Raw genomic sequence first — 16339 nt, 5'->3', positions numbered from 1 at the left:
CTGTTCGCATGATTATAGGAATATAGGGCACAATAATACAGTATTATGGATAGGCGTACGTTCTATGCTAGTGGTAGTGCCTTATGCCAATAATCCAAGTCAGATTGATGGTTGTCTCAAACTCCAGGGTGATGTGATGCGCCTGGTGCAAGAATCATGATTAGCTTAGGCGCATGCCCGCTTGGCCTGCTGCTCTGCTTGCATGCTCGCTCGCTCTGTGTTTTGATTTAGTGTGCTGATCTTAAAGGTGCATTGAAAAATGTTGACACTCCGACTGATGCTCCTGCTGTTGTGGAGTGACTCAAGCAGCCAGCTATGGCTGCAGAGTTTGGTAGTACATGTTGTTCACGTCGTTTATTGTGAAAATTCGGTCACAGTTCCTATGATCACTGTTTCATTGCTTTTATGGCTTAATTTTGGTGATTTTTGAAAAGTTTTTCGGTTTGGCCATGTTTGTTTGTTGTAGTACAGAGTTAGACTGATGGCCTTAATCTAGGTTGTCTTGTGGTTGTTGTTGTTTGACTTGCATCCCACTTGGGATTTTTGCACACAGTGTTGGTGTACGGTGCTTTTTCTGCAATATTTTGCTGTCTTTTCTTGGATTTTCTGTTTGCACATAGTCACTTTAAGATGTTTTTTGTTCATGTTTTAGTTTTTTTGTCTGTTGCGGTTGCACCCGATTCAAGAGCCGAATGGCTTACAGGGTTATACCTAATAAATGAAACTTGAAACTGTTCTGCTACTCATGCTGCCGCTGGCTAGCCGTCACGGCGGAACAGGGAGCCGAGTGCGTAAAGTCTTCCTTGCCAGTACAGAGCTTCTCCATCCCCAGGACTCCCACTGTGCCTCTCCGTTAGCAGCCCACGGTAACCGGCGTATCGCGACACCAAACCTCCTGAGGATCTCGGAGCTTCAGTGGTCCACCAGAGGCATCTACACCCGCCAACCACTGCCCCGCTGCCTTGTGGGTAAACTTTGGCTAGGGAAGAACACCCACGACTCCGAATCCGCGGTGTTCAACAAATCACATCTCCGGCAGTCCCCTGCAGCTCTGGCCGGACGAAGGTCGTTGTGAGTTCCTCGTGAAGATGGTGGGCGTAGGGACTGCGCATCCTGACCCTCACCTGAATACACTCCGAGCGCAGGCTTCTTGTTCCAGCAGGCCAAAGGACGCGACTGGGAGCAATCCAGCCAAACTCTGCACGGAGGAGGCGTTGGAGTTGCAGGTCACCGAGACACGGGATGGGGCAGCTTCGTGTCTGCTCGGCAGCTTCCACTGTGCCGGAGCAACCCCCCCCCCCCCACCACACTTCTTCTTGTTTCGTATGGTATTGTGAAAAGCAACAATTTTTATTTCTTTCTTAATGATCGTCATAAATGAATGCAAAGGTTCCTTGTCCAGTACAACGATGTGGATGGCGCAGTGTGGATTACGCCCGCACTGCTCACCCCTGACGAGGAAGGGCCTAGAAAAGGTGGTCTAAAAACGGTCCGTTCCACTCACTCCGGGTGTGATAGCCGCTACCACCGGAGCATCACCATTCAGCGGCCGAAAACTCAAGGGAATCCAAGACTCGGTCACTCCTTCAAGCTGCTCCACGGAAACGTTCGCACCCTCCTGGACTCCAGCGAAAAAAGCGACAGACCGCAACAGAAGTTCAGCCTTCTTCTTGGTTCTTTCGTTAAAATCACGTAGAATGAAAATAATAAAATAATAAAAATAAAACATAATAAAATCAATTCTCACGACGTTTCGGCCACAAGGCAGAGTCAGACTCTGCCTTCTCGACAGACCTGTTCTCCACCTGAAGACGGCTGCTTGCGTTGTGGCCGAAACGTCGTGAGAATTATTTTATTATGTTTTATATGTATTATTTTATTATTTTCCATTCTACGTGACTTTACCGAAAGAACCAAGAAGATTAATCCCTGCAGTCACGAAAGCTTTAAATAGAAGCTCAGCCCTCGCGGCCCACGAACTCACATAATACAACCGGGATGTACGGAGTTCCACACATCGAGTCATCCTGCATTGAAGCGAGCGTGGCTGAACGACCACGTGTCACCTGCGTGCCTGATCACCGTCCCCCCGCCCTCCCGTCGAGTTCTCTCCGGGGGGGAGGGGGCAACTCAGCACAGCCAAACGCTCCGCTGGAGGACAGAGAAAGCGCTTCAAGGACCACAGCAAGGACCCGCTGAAGCGCTGTAACATCGATCCCTCAAGCCTGGCACCCCCTGACGCCGGACAGGTCCACCTGGCGGTCCACCTGGCAGTCCACCTGGCGGTCCACCTGGCAGTCCACCTGCGCCAGAGGTATTCAGCAGCACCGGGGAGACGCCGTCTCACAGAGGAGACGCGAGAGACGCACCCGCAGACACCAAGGCGCAGCTGGCATGACGCCATCCGACACCCGACACGCACACCGCGTGTTCCATCTGGGGCAGAGCACGTCCACAGCCGTCCACAAGAGGAGCAATCGTCGTCATCGTCTTTGATGGAGGTGGGGCCGGAGGTGACGCCTGGAGGTGGGGTCGGAGGCGGTGTCTCGGGCGTTTCAGAAGGATTTGCTGCCCTGGGACACAGGCGAGATGCCGTTGTTCAGCACCTCGGCCAGCTCCTGCGCATGCGCGGGGGGAGGGGAGGGGCACAACGAGAGAGACGCGTCGCGAGTGGTGGATCACGTGTGCAGCATGCGTTCACCATGCGTGCATCGTGTGTGCGTGACGTGTGCGTCACGTGTGCGTCCATGTGTGGGTGATGTGTACACAATGTGTGCGTCACGTGTCCATCGTGTGCGTGTACATGTTACAGCCCTCTGCCGATCTACTACTGGACAAAGGCCTCCCCACGTGGAGTTTGTTTGACCATACTTCACCGCGCTGGTCGGCGTGGCTTGGTGAAGACGGAGTGTAATTTTAGTATTTTTATTTGACCAGGTAAGGCCCCAATGAGCTGTGTGGCTCTTTTTCAGAAGCGATCTGGCACATCACGAATGACGGCTCAACGAAGTGGCTTATCATCATCATCATCACGTGGACATTTCTAGCAAGTCGCCGCCAAACACTCTGAACGCGCGACGTTGATTGTAAATGTGGAGCGGGAAAAACCGGAGGACCCGGAGAAAAATCACGCGACCACGGGGAGAGAGAGACACACACACTCCAAATATGCAGCAACAGGCGTCAGGGTTACTGGGAAGTGGAAGGAATAAACTCAACTATAAAGAAACGAGTTTGTCAAATCTAGACGATTCCGAATATCGGAAGGAGGAAGAGCGTTCCAGACGGCCGCACAAGCGCATCTGAATGCGCGCGACGATGCGGTGACCACCGTCTTTGTTCGAAGCCGCTGCTGCTGCTGCGAGGACGAGCGGAGTGTCGCGTGGAGGTGGTTCATGCTCCTTGACGAGATCAGCGAAGTATCGTGGTTCATTTGTGGCGAGCACTTTGCGTGTAGTGAGCGCGACCTTGCGTGTGCGCGAGTGCGTGAGAGCGCGTACGTACGTTGAATCGACCGTTCTATAGGATACGGTGGGGGGGGGGGGGTCAGGCGTACGTAGGCAGGTGGGGGGGGGGGGTGTAAAAAGTCCACGTGCGTACAGGAAGGGGGGGAGGGGTCAAGTTTTGACAGATTTTTTTACGTACCTACGGAATGTATGGCCCCTTGCCGGCCGTGGCTAACATCGGTGACGAGTGAAACCTCATCCAGCCGTGCGTAGCCGACCGTGCCAACCGGAGGTGCGAACCCGGCATGCCGGCGAATGCGAGCCTCACCCTCTCGGTGAGCTCGTGCGTGTGGTGCAGCGAGTGCTCCATCTCCACGAACATGCGGCGCTGCTCGTTGCGAGCCAGGCGGCACGTGAGCCACGCGGACGCGGCGCAGCCCGCCACCCCGACGCCCGCCACGCTCAGCGACGCCACCGCCACGTGCCCCTCCGGACGCCCCGCGGCACCGCCGCCGCCGCGCCAACTCCGCTGGTGGCGCGGCGGCGGCGCTGGTCTCGGCCGCCGCGGTGGTTGCGCAACCGGGCCGGAGGCGGCTGCTTTGGCGGCTGTCGCGCCAGCTGCTGTCCCAGCTGTCTCACCAGCTGTTACACCAGCTGTCCATCCAGCTGTTGTCCCAGCTGTCCATCCAGCTGTCCATCCAGCTGTTGTCCCAGCTGTTGCACCAGCTGTCTCGCCAGCTGTTTTCCCAGCTGTCCATCCAGCTGTTGCACCAGCTGTCTCACCAGCTGTCTCGCCAGCTGTTGTCCCAGCTGTCCATCCAGCTGTTGCACCAGCTGTCTCAGCAGCTGTCTCACCAGCTGTCGCACCAGCTGTTGCACCAGCTGTCTCGCCAGCTGTCGCTGCCCCGGCTGGGACCGTCGCGACGGCGGTGAGGTTTGGGGAGGCGCCCCCGGAGTGGTCGTGCACCCACACGAAGCGGAAACTCAGGATGCCGGCGATGAGTCCGCAGATGCAGAGAGCAGAGAAGAGAATCATCTGGGCAAGGGGGGGGGGAGGAGAGGGGGTGGAGGAGGGGGAGGAGGGGCGGGGGGAGGAGGGGGAGGAGCGGGGTGAGGAGGGAGAGGAGGAGGGGGGAGGAGGAGCGGGGGGTGGAGGAGGGGGGGAGGGGGAGGAACGGGGCAAGGAGGAGGAGGAGTGGGGGGACGAGTGGGGGGACGAGGAGGGGGCGGAGGAGGGGGCGGAGGAGGGGGAGGAACGGGGCAAAAAGGAGGGGTGCGTTCCTGAAAGGGGTGACGAAAATTGAAACGACGTAAATCAAAGCTATTTACGGGGCAAGCACGGACATAAGTGGGAACTTATTTCGCTCCGTACGTAGCCAGCTGTGCTAATTGGAGGGTAGGTGGTGGTGGAGGTGGTGGTTGGTGGTCGTGGAGGTGGTGGTGGAGGTGGTGGTGGAGGTGGTGGTGGTGGTGGTGGAGGTGGTGGTGGAGGTGGTGGAGGGTGGTGGTGGTGGAGGTGGTGCTGGTGGAGATGGTGCTGGTGGTGGTGGTGGAGGTGGTGGTGGTGGTGGTGGAGGTGGTGGTGGTGGTGGAGGTGGTGGTGGAGGTGGTGGTGGAGGTGGTGGTGGTGGAGGTGGTGGTGGAGGTGGTGGTGGTGGTGGAGGTGGTGGTGGTGGAGGTGGTGGAGGTGGTGCTGGTGGAGGTGGTGCTGGTGGTGGTGGTGGTGGTGGAGGTGGTGGTGGTGGTGCTGGTGGTGGTGGTGGAGGTGGTGGTGGTGGTGGTGGTGGAGGTGGTGGTGGAGGTGGTGCTGGTGATGGTGGAGGTGGTGGTGGAGGTGGTGGTGGTGGTGGAGGTGGTGGTGGTGGTGGAGGTGGTGGTGGTGGAGGTGGTGGTGGAGGTGGTAGTGGAGGTGGTGGTGGTGGTGGAGGTGGTGGTGGTGGTGGAGGTGGTGGTGGTGGAGGTGGTGGTGGAGGTGGTGGTGGTGGTGGAGGTGGTGGTGGTGGAGGTGGTGGAGGTGGTGCTGGTGGAGGTGGTGCTGGTGGTGGTGGAGGTGGTGGTGGTGGAGGTGGTGCTGGTGGTGGTGGTGGAGGTGGTGGTGGAGGTGGTGGTGGAGGTGGTGGTGGAGGTGGTGCTGGTGATGGTGGAGGTGGTGGTGGAGGTGGTGGTGGTGGTGGAGGTGGTGGTGTGGTGGTGGAGGTGGTGGTGGTGGAGGTGGTGGTGGAGGTGGTGGTGGTAGTGGAGTGGTGGTGGTGGGTGGAGGTGGTGCTGGTGGAGGTGGTGCTGGTGGTGGTGGAGGTGGTGGTGGTGGAGGTGGTGGTGGTGCTGGTGGTGGAGGTGGTGGTGGTGGTGGAGGTGGTGGTGGTGGAGGTGGTGGTGGAGGTGGTGGTGGAGGTGGTGCTGGTGATGGTGGAGGTGGGTGGTGGAGGTGGTAGTGGTGGTGGAGGTGGTGGTGGTGGTGGAGGTGGTGGTGGTGGAGGTGGTGGTGGAGGTGGTAGTGGTGGTGGAGGTGGTGGTGGTGGTGGTGGAGGTGGTAGTGGTGGTGGAGGTGGTGGTGGTGGTGGTGGAGGTGGTAGTGGAGGTGGTGGTGGTGGTGGTGGTGGAGGTGGTGGTGGAGGTGATGGTGGTGGTGGAGGTGGTGGTGGAGGTGGTGGTGGTGGTGGTGGTGGAGGTGGTGGAGGTGGTGGTGGAGGTGGTGGTGGTGGAGGTGATGGTGGTGGTGGTGGTGGTGGAGGTGGTGGTGGTGGTGGTGGAGGTGGTGGTGGTGATGGTGGTGGTGGAGGTGGTGGTGGAGGTGGTAGTGGAGGTGGTGGTGGTGGTGGTGGTGGAGGTGATGGTGGTGGTGGAGGTGGTGGTGGAGGTGGTGGTGGTGGTGGTGGAGGTGGTGGTGGTGGTGGAGGTGGTGGTAGTGGAGGTGGTGGTGGAGGTGGTAGTGGAGGTGGTGGTGGAGGCGAAGGCTGAGAGACGACGGATAACGAGAAAAGACCTCCGATTAGCGCGGTTGGCTACGTACGGTGCGAAAGAAGTTCAACGCACGTACATACACAATGCACCAGATACTCATTTGAGGCTGAGTCGACCTAGGTGAGGCCCAGGACCGAATCAGACAATCGTCACTGATGTTGGTCGTGAGAGCGAGAGTCGGACCCGGGTCCCCAGGTTCATAGCGCAGTGCGATAACCACTACACCACCGCTCCCCATATCCTCACTACTGACAATGTACGCATAGGAAACGGGGGGGGGAAGCCTCGATAATAATTTGTCTACATTGGACCTCAAATGAGCCACAGTTCAGTGTCTCCAGCTGTCAGACAACAGGCACTGCCGGGCAGAGGTCGCAACCGGGTACCCGATACCCGTACCCTACCCGATACCCGGCTACCCGTACCCGGTCGGGTACGGGTAGCCGGGTATCACACTGCCTCTTCATCATCATCCTCCTCGTCCTCCTCGTCGTCAGCTCAGATTGAACTGATTGAGCGTTTAAACCACCACAAAGACAACGCATTTCGACGCCGTTGCTTTTCCACCACCCCTCCCTCCGTCCCTCTCTCCTCTTCCTCCTGCCCGCCACACAACTACGAGAGAGAAAAAAAATCGATGGACATCTCATGCGGCGGGGGCATCAATAATGCACGACCCACCGGTAACCACTTGCGGTACCATCGGCCGGTGAGTGGGGCTCTTATAGTTGCCTCAGCCACTCTGGCGCCGCGTCCACCTTACACGCGGACAGACTAAAGCGGAGTTTCAATAATTCATGCCTTGCTGGGATTCCGCGTGGCGTTTTTTGCATTTGTTGCGGCGATTTTAAAGCACCCCCTCCGCCCCCCTCGGTATATTAAATTTATGAATCGCATAATCAATACAGGGACTCGAACATTCGACTTCCAAACTTTCTGAGGGACGAAATAAACCTGGTCCGTATATCCAGTCGCCTGTTCGGACCGAGAGGAGTCAGTTCAACCACCCTGCAATTGATGGTAGTGGTGGTGGCATCTACATCTGCAGAACATGAAGACCCAGTGGCATCTACTTCTACAAAACATGAAGAACCAGTGGCATCTACATCTTCAGAACATGAAGAACCAGTGGCATCTACATCTTCAGAACATGAAGAACTGGTGGCATCTACATCTTCAGAACATGAAGAACCAGTGGCATCTACATCTTCAGAACATGAAGAACCAGTGGCATCTACATCTGCAGAACGTGAAGAACCAGTGGCATCTGCATCTTCAGAACATGAAGAACCAGTGGCATCTACATCTTCAGAACATGAAGAACCAGTGGCATCTACATCTGCAGAAATGGCATCTACATCTGCAGAATATGAAGAACCAGTGGCATCTACATCTGCAGAATATGAAGAACCAATGGCATCTACATCTGCAGAACGTGAAGAACCAGTGGCATCTACATCTGCAGAACGTGAAGAACCAGTGGCATCTACATCTGCAGAACGTGAAGAACCAGTGGCATCTCCATCTACAGAACGTGAATAACCAGTGGAATCTACATCTACAGAACACGAAGAACCATTAGCATCTACATCTGCAGAACGTGAAGAACCAGTGGCATCTACATCTGCAGAACGTGAAGAACTGGTGGCATCTACATCTACAGAACGTGAAGAACCAGTGGCATCTACATCTGCAGAACATGAAGAACCAGTGGCATCTACATTTACAGAACGTGAAGAACTGGTGGCATCTACATCTACAGAACGTGAAGAACCAGTGGCATCTACATCTGCAGAACATGAAGAACCAGTGGCATCTACATTTACAGAACGTGAAGAACTGGTGGCATCTACATCTACAAAACGTGAAGAACCAGTGGCATCTACATCTACAGAACGTGAAGAACCAGTGGCATCTACATCTACAGAACGTGAAGAACCAGTGGCATCTACATCTGCAGAACATGAAGAACCAGTGGCATCTACATCTACAGAACGTGAAGAACCGGTGGCATCTACATCTGCAGAACGTGAAGAACCAGTGGCATCTACATCTACAGAACGTGAATAACCAGTGGAATCTACATCTACAGAACACGAAGAACCATTAGCATCTACATCTGCAGAACGTGAAGAACCAGTGGCATCTACATCTGCAGAACGTGAAGAACCAGTGGCATCTACATCTACAGAACGTGAAGAACCGGTGGCATCTACATCTGCAGAACTTGAAGAACCAGTGGCATCTACATCTGCAGAACATGAAGAACCAGTGGCATCTACATCTACAGAACGTGAAGAACCAGTGGCATCTACATCTACAGAACGTGAAGAACCGGTGGCATCTACATCTGCAGAACATGAAGAACCAGTGGCATCTACATCTGCAGAACGTGAAGAACCAGTGGCATCTACATCTACAGAACGTGAAGAACCGGTGGCATCTACATCTACAGAACGTGAAGAACCAGTGGCATCTACATCTGCAGAACATGAAGAACCAGTGGCATCTACATCTACAGAACGTGAAGAACCGGTGGCATCTACATCTGCAGAACGTGAAGAACCAGTGGCATCTACATCTGCAGAACTTGAAGAACCAGTGACATCTACGTCTGCAGAACTTGAAGAACCAGTGGCATCTACATCTGCAGAACGTGAAGAACCAGTGGCATCTACATCTACAGAACGTGAAGAACCGGTGGCATCTACATCTGCAGAACTTGAAGAACCAGTGGCATCTACATCTGCAGAACATGAAGAACCAGTGGCATCTACATCTACAGAACGTGAAGAACCAGTGGCATCTACATCTACAGAACGTGAAGAACCGGTGGCATCTACATCTGCAGAACATGAAGAACCAGTGGCATCTACATCTGCAGAACGTGAAGAACCAGTGGCATCTACATCTACAGAACGTGAAGAACCGGTGGCATCTACATCTACAGAACGTGAAGAACCAGTGGCATCTACATCTACAGAACGTGAAGAACCGGTGGCATCTACATCTGCAGAACGTGAAGAACCAGTGGCATCTACATCTGCAGAACTTGAAGAACCAGTGACATCTACATCTGCAGAACTTGAAGAACCAGTGACATCTACATCTGCAGAACTTGAAGAACCAGTGGCATCTACATCTGCAGAACGTGAAGAACCGGTGGCATCTACGTCTACAGGAGATTAGACACCTTGTAAAGTAATTCCCCGTGTTCAGTGTACAATCCGTACAACGTGTTTGGGATCGACAGGAGTAAAGTTGGACTTACAAACAAATCGATTTACGAACGCAATAATTATAGTCCCCCCCCCCCGCCGCTTTGTCTGACCCACATCTCTCTCCCCGTGGTCACGTGGATTTTTCTCCGTGTCCTCCGGTTTTTCCCCTCCACATTTAGAATCTACATCACGCGTTTAGAGTATTTGACTGCTATATGTATAGTTATTTGGCGCCACGGTGGCTAGGAGATGTAAACTACCTCGCCTGGTCTACACGTGGTCGTGGGTTCGATCCCGACCCTGACGCCTGCTGCTGTATATTTGGAGTTTGCGTGTCTCTCTCTCTAATCATCACGGTGGCTCGGAGACGTTAACTACCTCGCCTGGTATAAAGGAGGTCGTGGGTTTGATCCTGACCCTGACACCTGCTGTATATTTGGAGTTTGTGTGTCTCTCTCTCATCATCACGGTGGCTAGGAGATGTTAACTACCTCGCCTGGTATACAGGAGGTCGTGGGTTCAATCCTGACACTGACGCCTGCTGTATATTTGGAGTTTGCGTGCATCTCTCTCTTTCGCTCATCACGGTGGTTAGATGTTAACTACCTCGCCTGGTCTACAGGAGGTCGTGGGTTCGATCCTGACCCTGACACCTGCTGTATATTTGGAGTTTGCGTGTCTCCCTCTCTCTTTGCGGTCGCGTGGAATTTCCCCCCCCCGCGTGTTTCCCCTCCACATTCAGAATCCACGTCACGCGCTATATAATTTCCACGCGACGGTGACCAGCCACTTTCCTTGGGCTATCGTTCGCGAGAGCCGACGTCGCTTCGTACAGCTCAGTGGGCCTGAGCCTGGTGAACACAGCGAAGGCGACCGCGGCGTTCCCACTCACCAGCCTCCCCGACTTCCTCTTCGCGCAGAAGACGCCGCACACGCCGCACAGCAGGAACTGCGGGGGGAGAGAGCGGTCACGGGGGGGGGGTGGGGGTCACGGGGGGGTGGGGGTCACGGGGGGGGGGAGAGTCACGGGGGTGGGGGTCACGGGGGGTGGGGGTCACGGGGGGGTGGGGGTCACGGGGGGGGGAGAGTCACGGGGGTGGGGGTCACGGGGGTGGGGGTCACGGGGGTGGGGGTCACGAGGGTGGGGGTCACGGGGGTGGGGGTCACGGGGGTGGGTGTCACGGGGGGGGGAGTCACGGGGGGGGTCACGGGGGTGGGGGTCACGGGGGGGGGAGTCACGGGGGGGGTGGGTGATGACGTAGCTACATTAACAAGTGATGACGTATTCGCAAGTGACGACGTATCTGCGAAACGACGTTAAAGGGGGGGGGAGTGAGACCTACATCTGGGTATCCTCTAAGCACTGCCCCCCTCCCTCCCACTCCACCGCCCCCCCCAAAGGTTTAAAACACTATTAGTAATAATAGTAATGGTAATGAGGGTTAATGCGGTGGGTGCGCTCAGGTTGTTACCCTGTGAGAGGCTGAGCGGGGGAGAGGGGGGAGGGAGCCGGGGGGCTCCTAAGTGGGGCAGCGCGACGGGACGAGCGGGGAGAGAAGCGGGGCGAGTGGGTGGGTGAGTGAGTGGGTGAGTGGGTGGGTGGGTGAGTGGGTGGGTGGGTGAGTGGGTGGGTGGGTGGGTGAGTGGGTGAGTGGGTGGGTGGGTGAGTGGGTGGGTGGGTGAGTGGGTGAGTGGGTGGGTGGGCGAGTGGGTGGGTGAGTGAGTGGGTGAGTGGGTGGGTGGGTGAGTGGGTGAGTGGGTGGGTGAGTGAGTGGGTGAGTGGGTGGGTGAGTGAGTGGGTGGGTGAGTGCGTGAGTGAGTGGGTGAGTGAGTGGGTGAGTGAGTGGGTGAGTAAGTGGGTGGGTGAGTGGGTGAGTGGGTGAGTGAGTGAGTGGGTGAGTGGGTGGGTGAGTGGGTGAGTGGGTGGGTGGGTGGGTAGTGGGTGGGTGGGTGAGTGGGTGAGTGGTGGGTGAGTGAGTGGGTGAGTGGGTGGGTGGGTGGGTGAGTGGGTGAGTGAGTGAGTGGGTGAGTGGGTGAGTGAGTGAGTGGGTGGGTGGGTGAGTGGGTGAGTGAGTGGGTGGGTGGGTGAGTGGGTGGGTGAGTGGGTGAGTGGGTGGGTGAGTGAGTGGGCGAGTGGGTGGGTGAGTGAGTGGGTGAGTGGGTGGGTGGGTGAGTGGGTGAGTGGGTGGGTGAGTGAGTGGGTGAGTGGGTGGGTGAGTGAGTGGGTGAGTGGGTGAGTGAGTGGGTGAGTGAGTGGGTGAGTAAGTGGGTGGGTGAGTGGGTGAGTGGGTGAGTGAGTGAGTGGGTGAGTGGGTGGGTGAGTGGGTGAGTGGGTGGGTGGGTGGGTGGGTGGGTGGGTGGGTAGGTGGGTGGGTGGGTGAGTGGGTGAGTGGGTGGGTGAGTGAGTGGGTGAGTGGGTGGGTGGGTGGGTGAGTGGGTGAGTGAGTGAGTGGGTGAGTGGGTGAGTGAGTGAGGGGGTGAGTGGGTGGGTGGGTGGAGTGGGTGAGTGAGTGGGTGGGTGAGTGGGTGAGTGAGTGGGTGAGTGAGTGGGTGAGTGGGTGGGTGGGTGAGTGGGTGGGTGAGTGAGTGGTGGGTGAGCTGGGGTGGGTGAGTGGGTGGGTGAGTGGGTGAGTGGTGGGTGGGTGCGTGGGTGAGTGAGTGGGTGAGTGAGTGGGTGAGTGGGTGAGGAGTGGGTGAGTAAGTGGGTGGGTGAGTGGGTGGGTGAGTGGGTGAGTGAGTGAGTGGGTGAGTGGGTGGGGAGTGGGTGAGTGGGTGGGTGGGGTGGGTGAGTGTGGTGGGTGAGTGGGTGAGTGGGTGGGTGGTGAGTGGGTGAGTGGGTGGGTGAGTGAGTGGGTGAGTGGTGGGTGGGGTGAGTGGGTGAGTGGGTGAGTGAGTGAGTGGTGTGAGTGGGGGGTGAGTGAGTGGTGGGTGAGTGGGTGGTGTGAGGGGTGAGTGAGTGGGTGAGTGAGTGGTGAGTGGGTGGTGGGTGAGGGGGTGAGTGGGTGAGTGGGTGGGTGAGTGAGTGAGTGGGTGAGTGGGTGAGTGGGTGGGTGAGTGGGTGGGTGAGTGGGTGGGTGGGTGAGTGGGTGAGTGGGTGAGTGAGTGGGTGAGTGAGTGGGTGAGTGGGTGAGTGAAGTGGGTGAGTGAGTGGGTGAGTGAGTGGGTGGGTGAGTGGGTGGGTGAGTGAGTGGGTGAGTGGGGTGGGTGAGTGGGTGAGTGGGTGGGTGGGTGAGTGGGTGAGTGGGTGGGTGAGTGAGTGGGTGAGTGGGTGGGTGAGTGGGTGAGTGAGTGAGTGGGTGAGTGGGTGAGTGAGTGAGTGAGTGGGTGGGTGGTGAGTGGGTGAGTGAGTGGGTGGGTGAGTGGGTGAGTGAGTGGGTGAGTGAGTGGGTGAGTGGGTGGGTAAGTGGGTGAGTGAGTGGGTGAGTGAGTGGGTGAGTGAGTGGTGGGTGGGTGGGTGGGTGAGTGGGTGAGTGGGTGGGTGAGTGGGTGAGTGGGTGGGTGGGTGAGTGGGTAGGTGGGTGAGTGGGTGAGTGAGTGGGTGAGTGAGTGAGTGGGTGGGTGAGTGAGTGGGTGGGTGAGTGGGTGGGTGAGTGGGTGAGTGAATGGGTGGGTGAGTGGGTGAGTGAGTGAGTGGGTGAGTGAGTGAGTGGGTGAGTGAGTGGGTGGGTGAGTGGGTGGGTGAGTGGGTGAGTGAGTGGGTGAGTGAGTGGGTGAGTGGGTGGGTGAGTGGGTGAGTGGGTGAGTGAGTGAGTGAGTGGGTGGGTGGGTGGGTGAGTGGGTGGGTGGGTGGGTGGGTGAGTGGGTGGGTGAGTGGGTGGGTGAGTGAGTGGGTGAGTGGGTGAGTGAGTGGGTGAGTGAGTGGGTGAGTGGGTGGGTGAGTGGGTGAGTGGGTGGGTGAGTGAGTGGGTGAGTGGGTGGGTGAGTGAGTGGGTGAGTGGGTGGGTGGGTGGGTGAGTGGGTGGGTGAGTGGGTGGGTGAGTGGGTGGGTGAGTGAGTGAGTGGGTGAGCGAGTGTGTTGCTCTGACGCAGTGTGGTGAGTGACTGAGTGAGAGGGTGCGAGTCAATGGGTGAGTCAGTGGGTGACCCGCAGTGTGGTGAGTGGGTTGGTGGGTGAGTGGGTGGGTTGGTGAGTCAGCAGGTGAGTGGGTGGGCGAGTGAGTCAGTGAGTGAGTGGGTGGGCGAGTGAGTGGGTGGGTGAGTAGGTGGGCGAGTGAGTGGGTGGGCGAGTGAGTGGGTAGGCGAGGCAGCGGGTGAGTGGGTGGGCGAGTGAGTGGGTGGGTGAGTGAGTGGGCGGGTGAGTGAGTAGGTGGGCGAGTGAGTGGGCGGGCTAGTGAGTGGATGGGCGAGGCAGCGGGTGAGTGGGTGGGCGAGTGAGTGGGTGGGTGAGTGGGTGAGTCAGCGGGTGAATAGGTGGGTGAGTCAGCGGGTGGGTGAGTGAGTGGGTGGGCCATCGGGTTGGTGAGTGAGTGAGTGGATGAGTCAGCGGGTGAGTGGGTGGGCGAGTGGGTGAATGAGCGAGTGAGCGGTTGGATCATCTCGTTGATTATTCGCTCAGAGCTCCCGTCACAGTTGACGGATTCGAATCGACACGCGCGGTCCAAAAAGCTTTCTAATTCACTCGATGTTGTTACCCCCCCCCCCCCCCACAGGCGCTGATTGTACATCGGTCATAGCCCTGGGCTTAAAACAATACAAACACACACACACGTATAAAAAAAACACACGAATAAAAACCCACACATACACAAGAGTTAAATGTTAAAAAAAAACCTTGTCGCATTGCAGTGCCCAAGAGCAATGGGAGTGATGTGGCGATGCGACAAGACGACGACTCTCTCGCCTACCCCCCCCCCCGCCGTGGAAGTGTGACAGCGATTGTTGCCTGTGGTGGCAATAAGGCTGAGTGTGGTGAGTGTGTGGTGAGTGTGGTGAGTGTGTGGTGAGTGTGTGGTGAGTGTGGTGAGTATGTGGTGAGTGGTGAGTGTGTGGTGAGTGTGTGGTGAGTGTGTGGTGAGTGTGGTGAGTGTGTGGTGAGTGTGTGGTGTGTACGGGGAGCGGTGGTGTAGCGGTTAGCACGCTGCGATACGAACCCGGCGACCAGGGTTCGATTCCCGCTCACGGTCAACACCCAGTTGACGATTGTCTGAACCGGTCCTGGGCCTCCTCTAGGTCGACTCAGCCTCAAATGAGTACCCGGTGCGGTGTGTAAACGTCGCCACTGGGGAGACAAAGGCGGTCGGGGGTGGTGCTGGCCACCCACCCCCTCGTGTACCGTTCTGGCCTTCATAGGTGCTTGCTAATAGCACTTGCCCCTACAGTCTGTTCAGACTATACGGGGGATCTTTGACTTTGTCTGTGTGTCTGTGTGTCGTGGGCGATTAGGTGTTACAAGCACACCCTGTGGTTGTGGATCAGTGTGCGTGGTGTGGATGTGAATTATGTAATTCACGCGTATAACAACCACAAAGATCCCCCGGATAGCATGTAGCAGAATGTTGGAGCAAGTGTTGTTTGCGAGTAGTAGCACCTATAAAGGCCGGCACACCACGCCCGGCCGCCTTTGTCTCCCCAGTGGCGATCTTTACACACCGCACCAGGTACTCATGTGAGGCTGAGTCGACCTAGGGGAGGCCCAGGACCGGTTCAGAATAATCGGCACCGGTGTTGGTCCTGAGCGGGAATCGAACTCGGGTCGCCCGGTTCGTAGCATAGCGCCCCACTACAATCCGTACACACCTGTACACACACACCTGTACACACACCCTGTACACACACACACCTGTACACACACACCTATACACAGACATACAGACACCGATACACACATGTACACACAGACACACACACCGACATAGACACACACATAGACACACACATAGACACACACATAGACACACACATAGATACACACAGACAAACACACTGACGTACAACACAAAAACACACATAGATACACACACACAGACACACAGACACACACACCTAAACCACTGCACCACCGCTCCTCTCAAACACATCAGCTCCCCGTGCCCCCCGCAACTCACGCAAACTCCGCTCCACAGGGGGGCCCCGTGCCCCAGGCGGACCGGCTGGGCCCCCCGCAGCGCCCAGGCCACGGATGCGGCCCCCAGGGCGATGCTTGCGAGGCCGCAGGCCACCTCGAGCAGGGCGCAGGCCAGCATGCAGGCCAGCACGTGGCGCGTGGGGCACATCGCTCCAGTCGGCGGGACGCAGCCACCAGCAGCAGCAGCAGCAACAACCAACAACTACCACCACCAATAACCACCCCAACCAACAACCAACGACCACCACCAATCACTCACTCAATAACCACCACCAACAACAACAACCACCACCAAGAACCAATAACCACCCCAACCAACAACCGCCACCAATCACTCACTCAGTAACCACCCCAACCACAACCACCACCAACCACCACCAACCACCTCGTTCTTCCTCTGCAGGCTTCTTGAGACAACGTCAGACCAGCCCCCACCGCCTCGCATCCCCCTTTCTTCAGCCAGCCAGAGCCTCTTGGAGGTTAGCTCGCCAGACAGACAGTCAGTCAGTTAGACAGACAGTCAGTCTGTCAGCCAGTCATACAGTCAGTCAGACAGTCATTCAGACAGTCAGCCAGTCATTCAGACAGTTAGACAGTCAGTCAGCCAGTCATACAGCCAGTCAGACAGTCAGCCTGCCAGTCATTCA

General features: G+C 57.0%; 1 protein-coding gene across 1 annotated transcript; it reads right to left on the bottom strand.

The window, feature by feature from the left end:
- Positions 1 to 1891: 1891 nt before the first annotated feature.
- Positions 1892 to 15981, bottom strand: TMEM196 (transmembrane protein 196). The gene is made up of 4 exons (XM_061576481.1): positions 15673 to 15981; positions 10521 to 10577; positions 3775 to 4482; positions 1892 to 2618 (listed from the first exon to the last, which is right to left on the bottom strand). Exons 1-4 carry the CDS (start codon positions 15838 to 15840, stop codon positions 2556 to 2558), a joined length of 996 nt encoding a protein of 331 aa, XP_061432465.1. The 5' UTR covers positions 15841 to 15981; the 3' UTR covers positions 1892 to 2555.
- Positions 15982 to 16339: the final 358 nt, after the last annotated feature.

Source organism: Lethenteron reissneri, chromosome 61 (genome assembly GCF_015708825.2).
Source record: "Lethenteron reissneri isolate LAM-NWPU_2019-01 chromosome 61, ASM1570882v1, whole genome shotgun sequence".
Classification (NCBI taxonomy): Eukaryota; Metazoa; Chordata; class Hyperoartia; order Petromyzontiformes; family Petromyzontidae; genus Lethenteron; species Lethenteron reissneri.
This window is presented reverse-complemented; position numbering and strand designations above follow the sequence as displayed.

Coding starts and splice junctions, on each gene's coding strand:
- TMEM196 (XM_061576481.1), bottom strand. CDS start 15,840: ATGTGCCCCACGCGCCACGTGCTGGCCTGCATGCTGGCCTGCGCCCTG. Junction 4,483..10,520: donor AGAGGAAGTCGGGGAGGCTG/GTGAGTGGGAAC, acceptor CCCCTTGCCCAG/ATGATTCTCTTCTCTGCTCT. Junction 2,619..3,774: donor CGCACGAGCTCACCGAGAGG/GTGAGGCTCGCA, acceptor GCGCATGCGCAG/GAGCTGGCCGAGGTGCTGAA.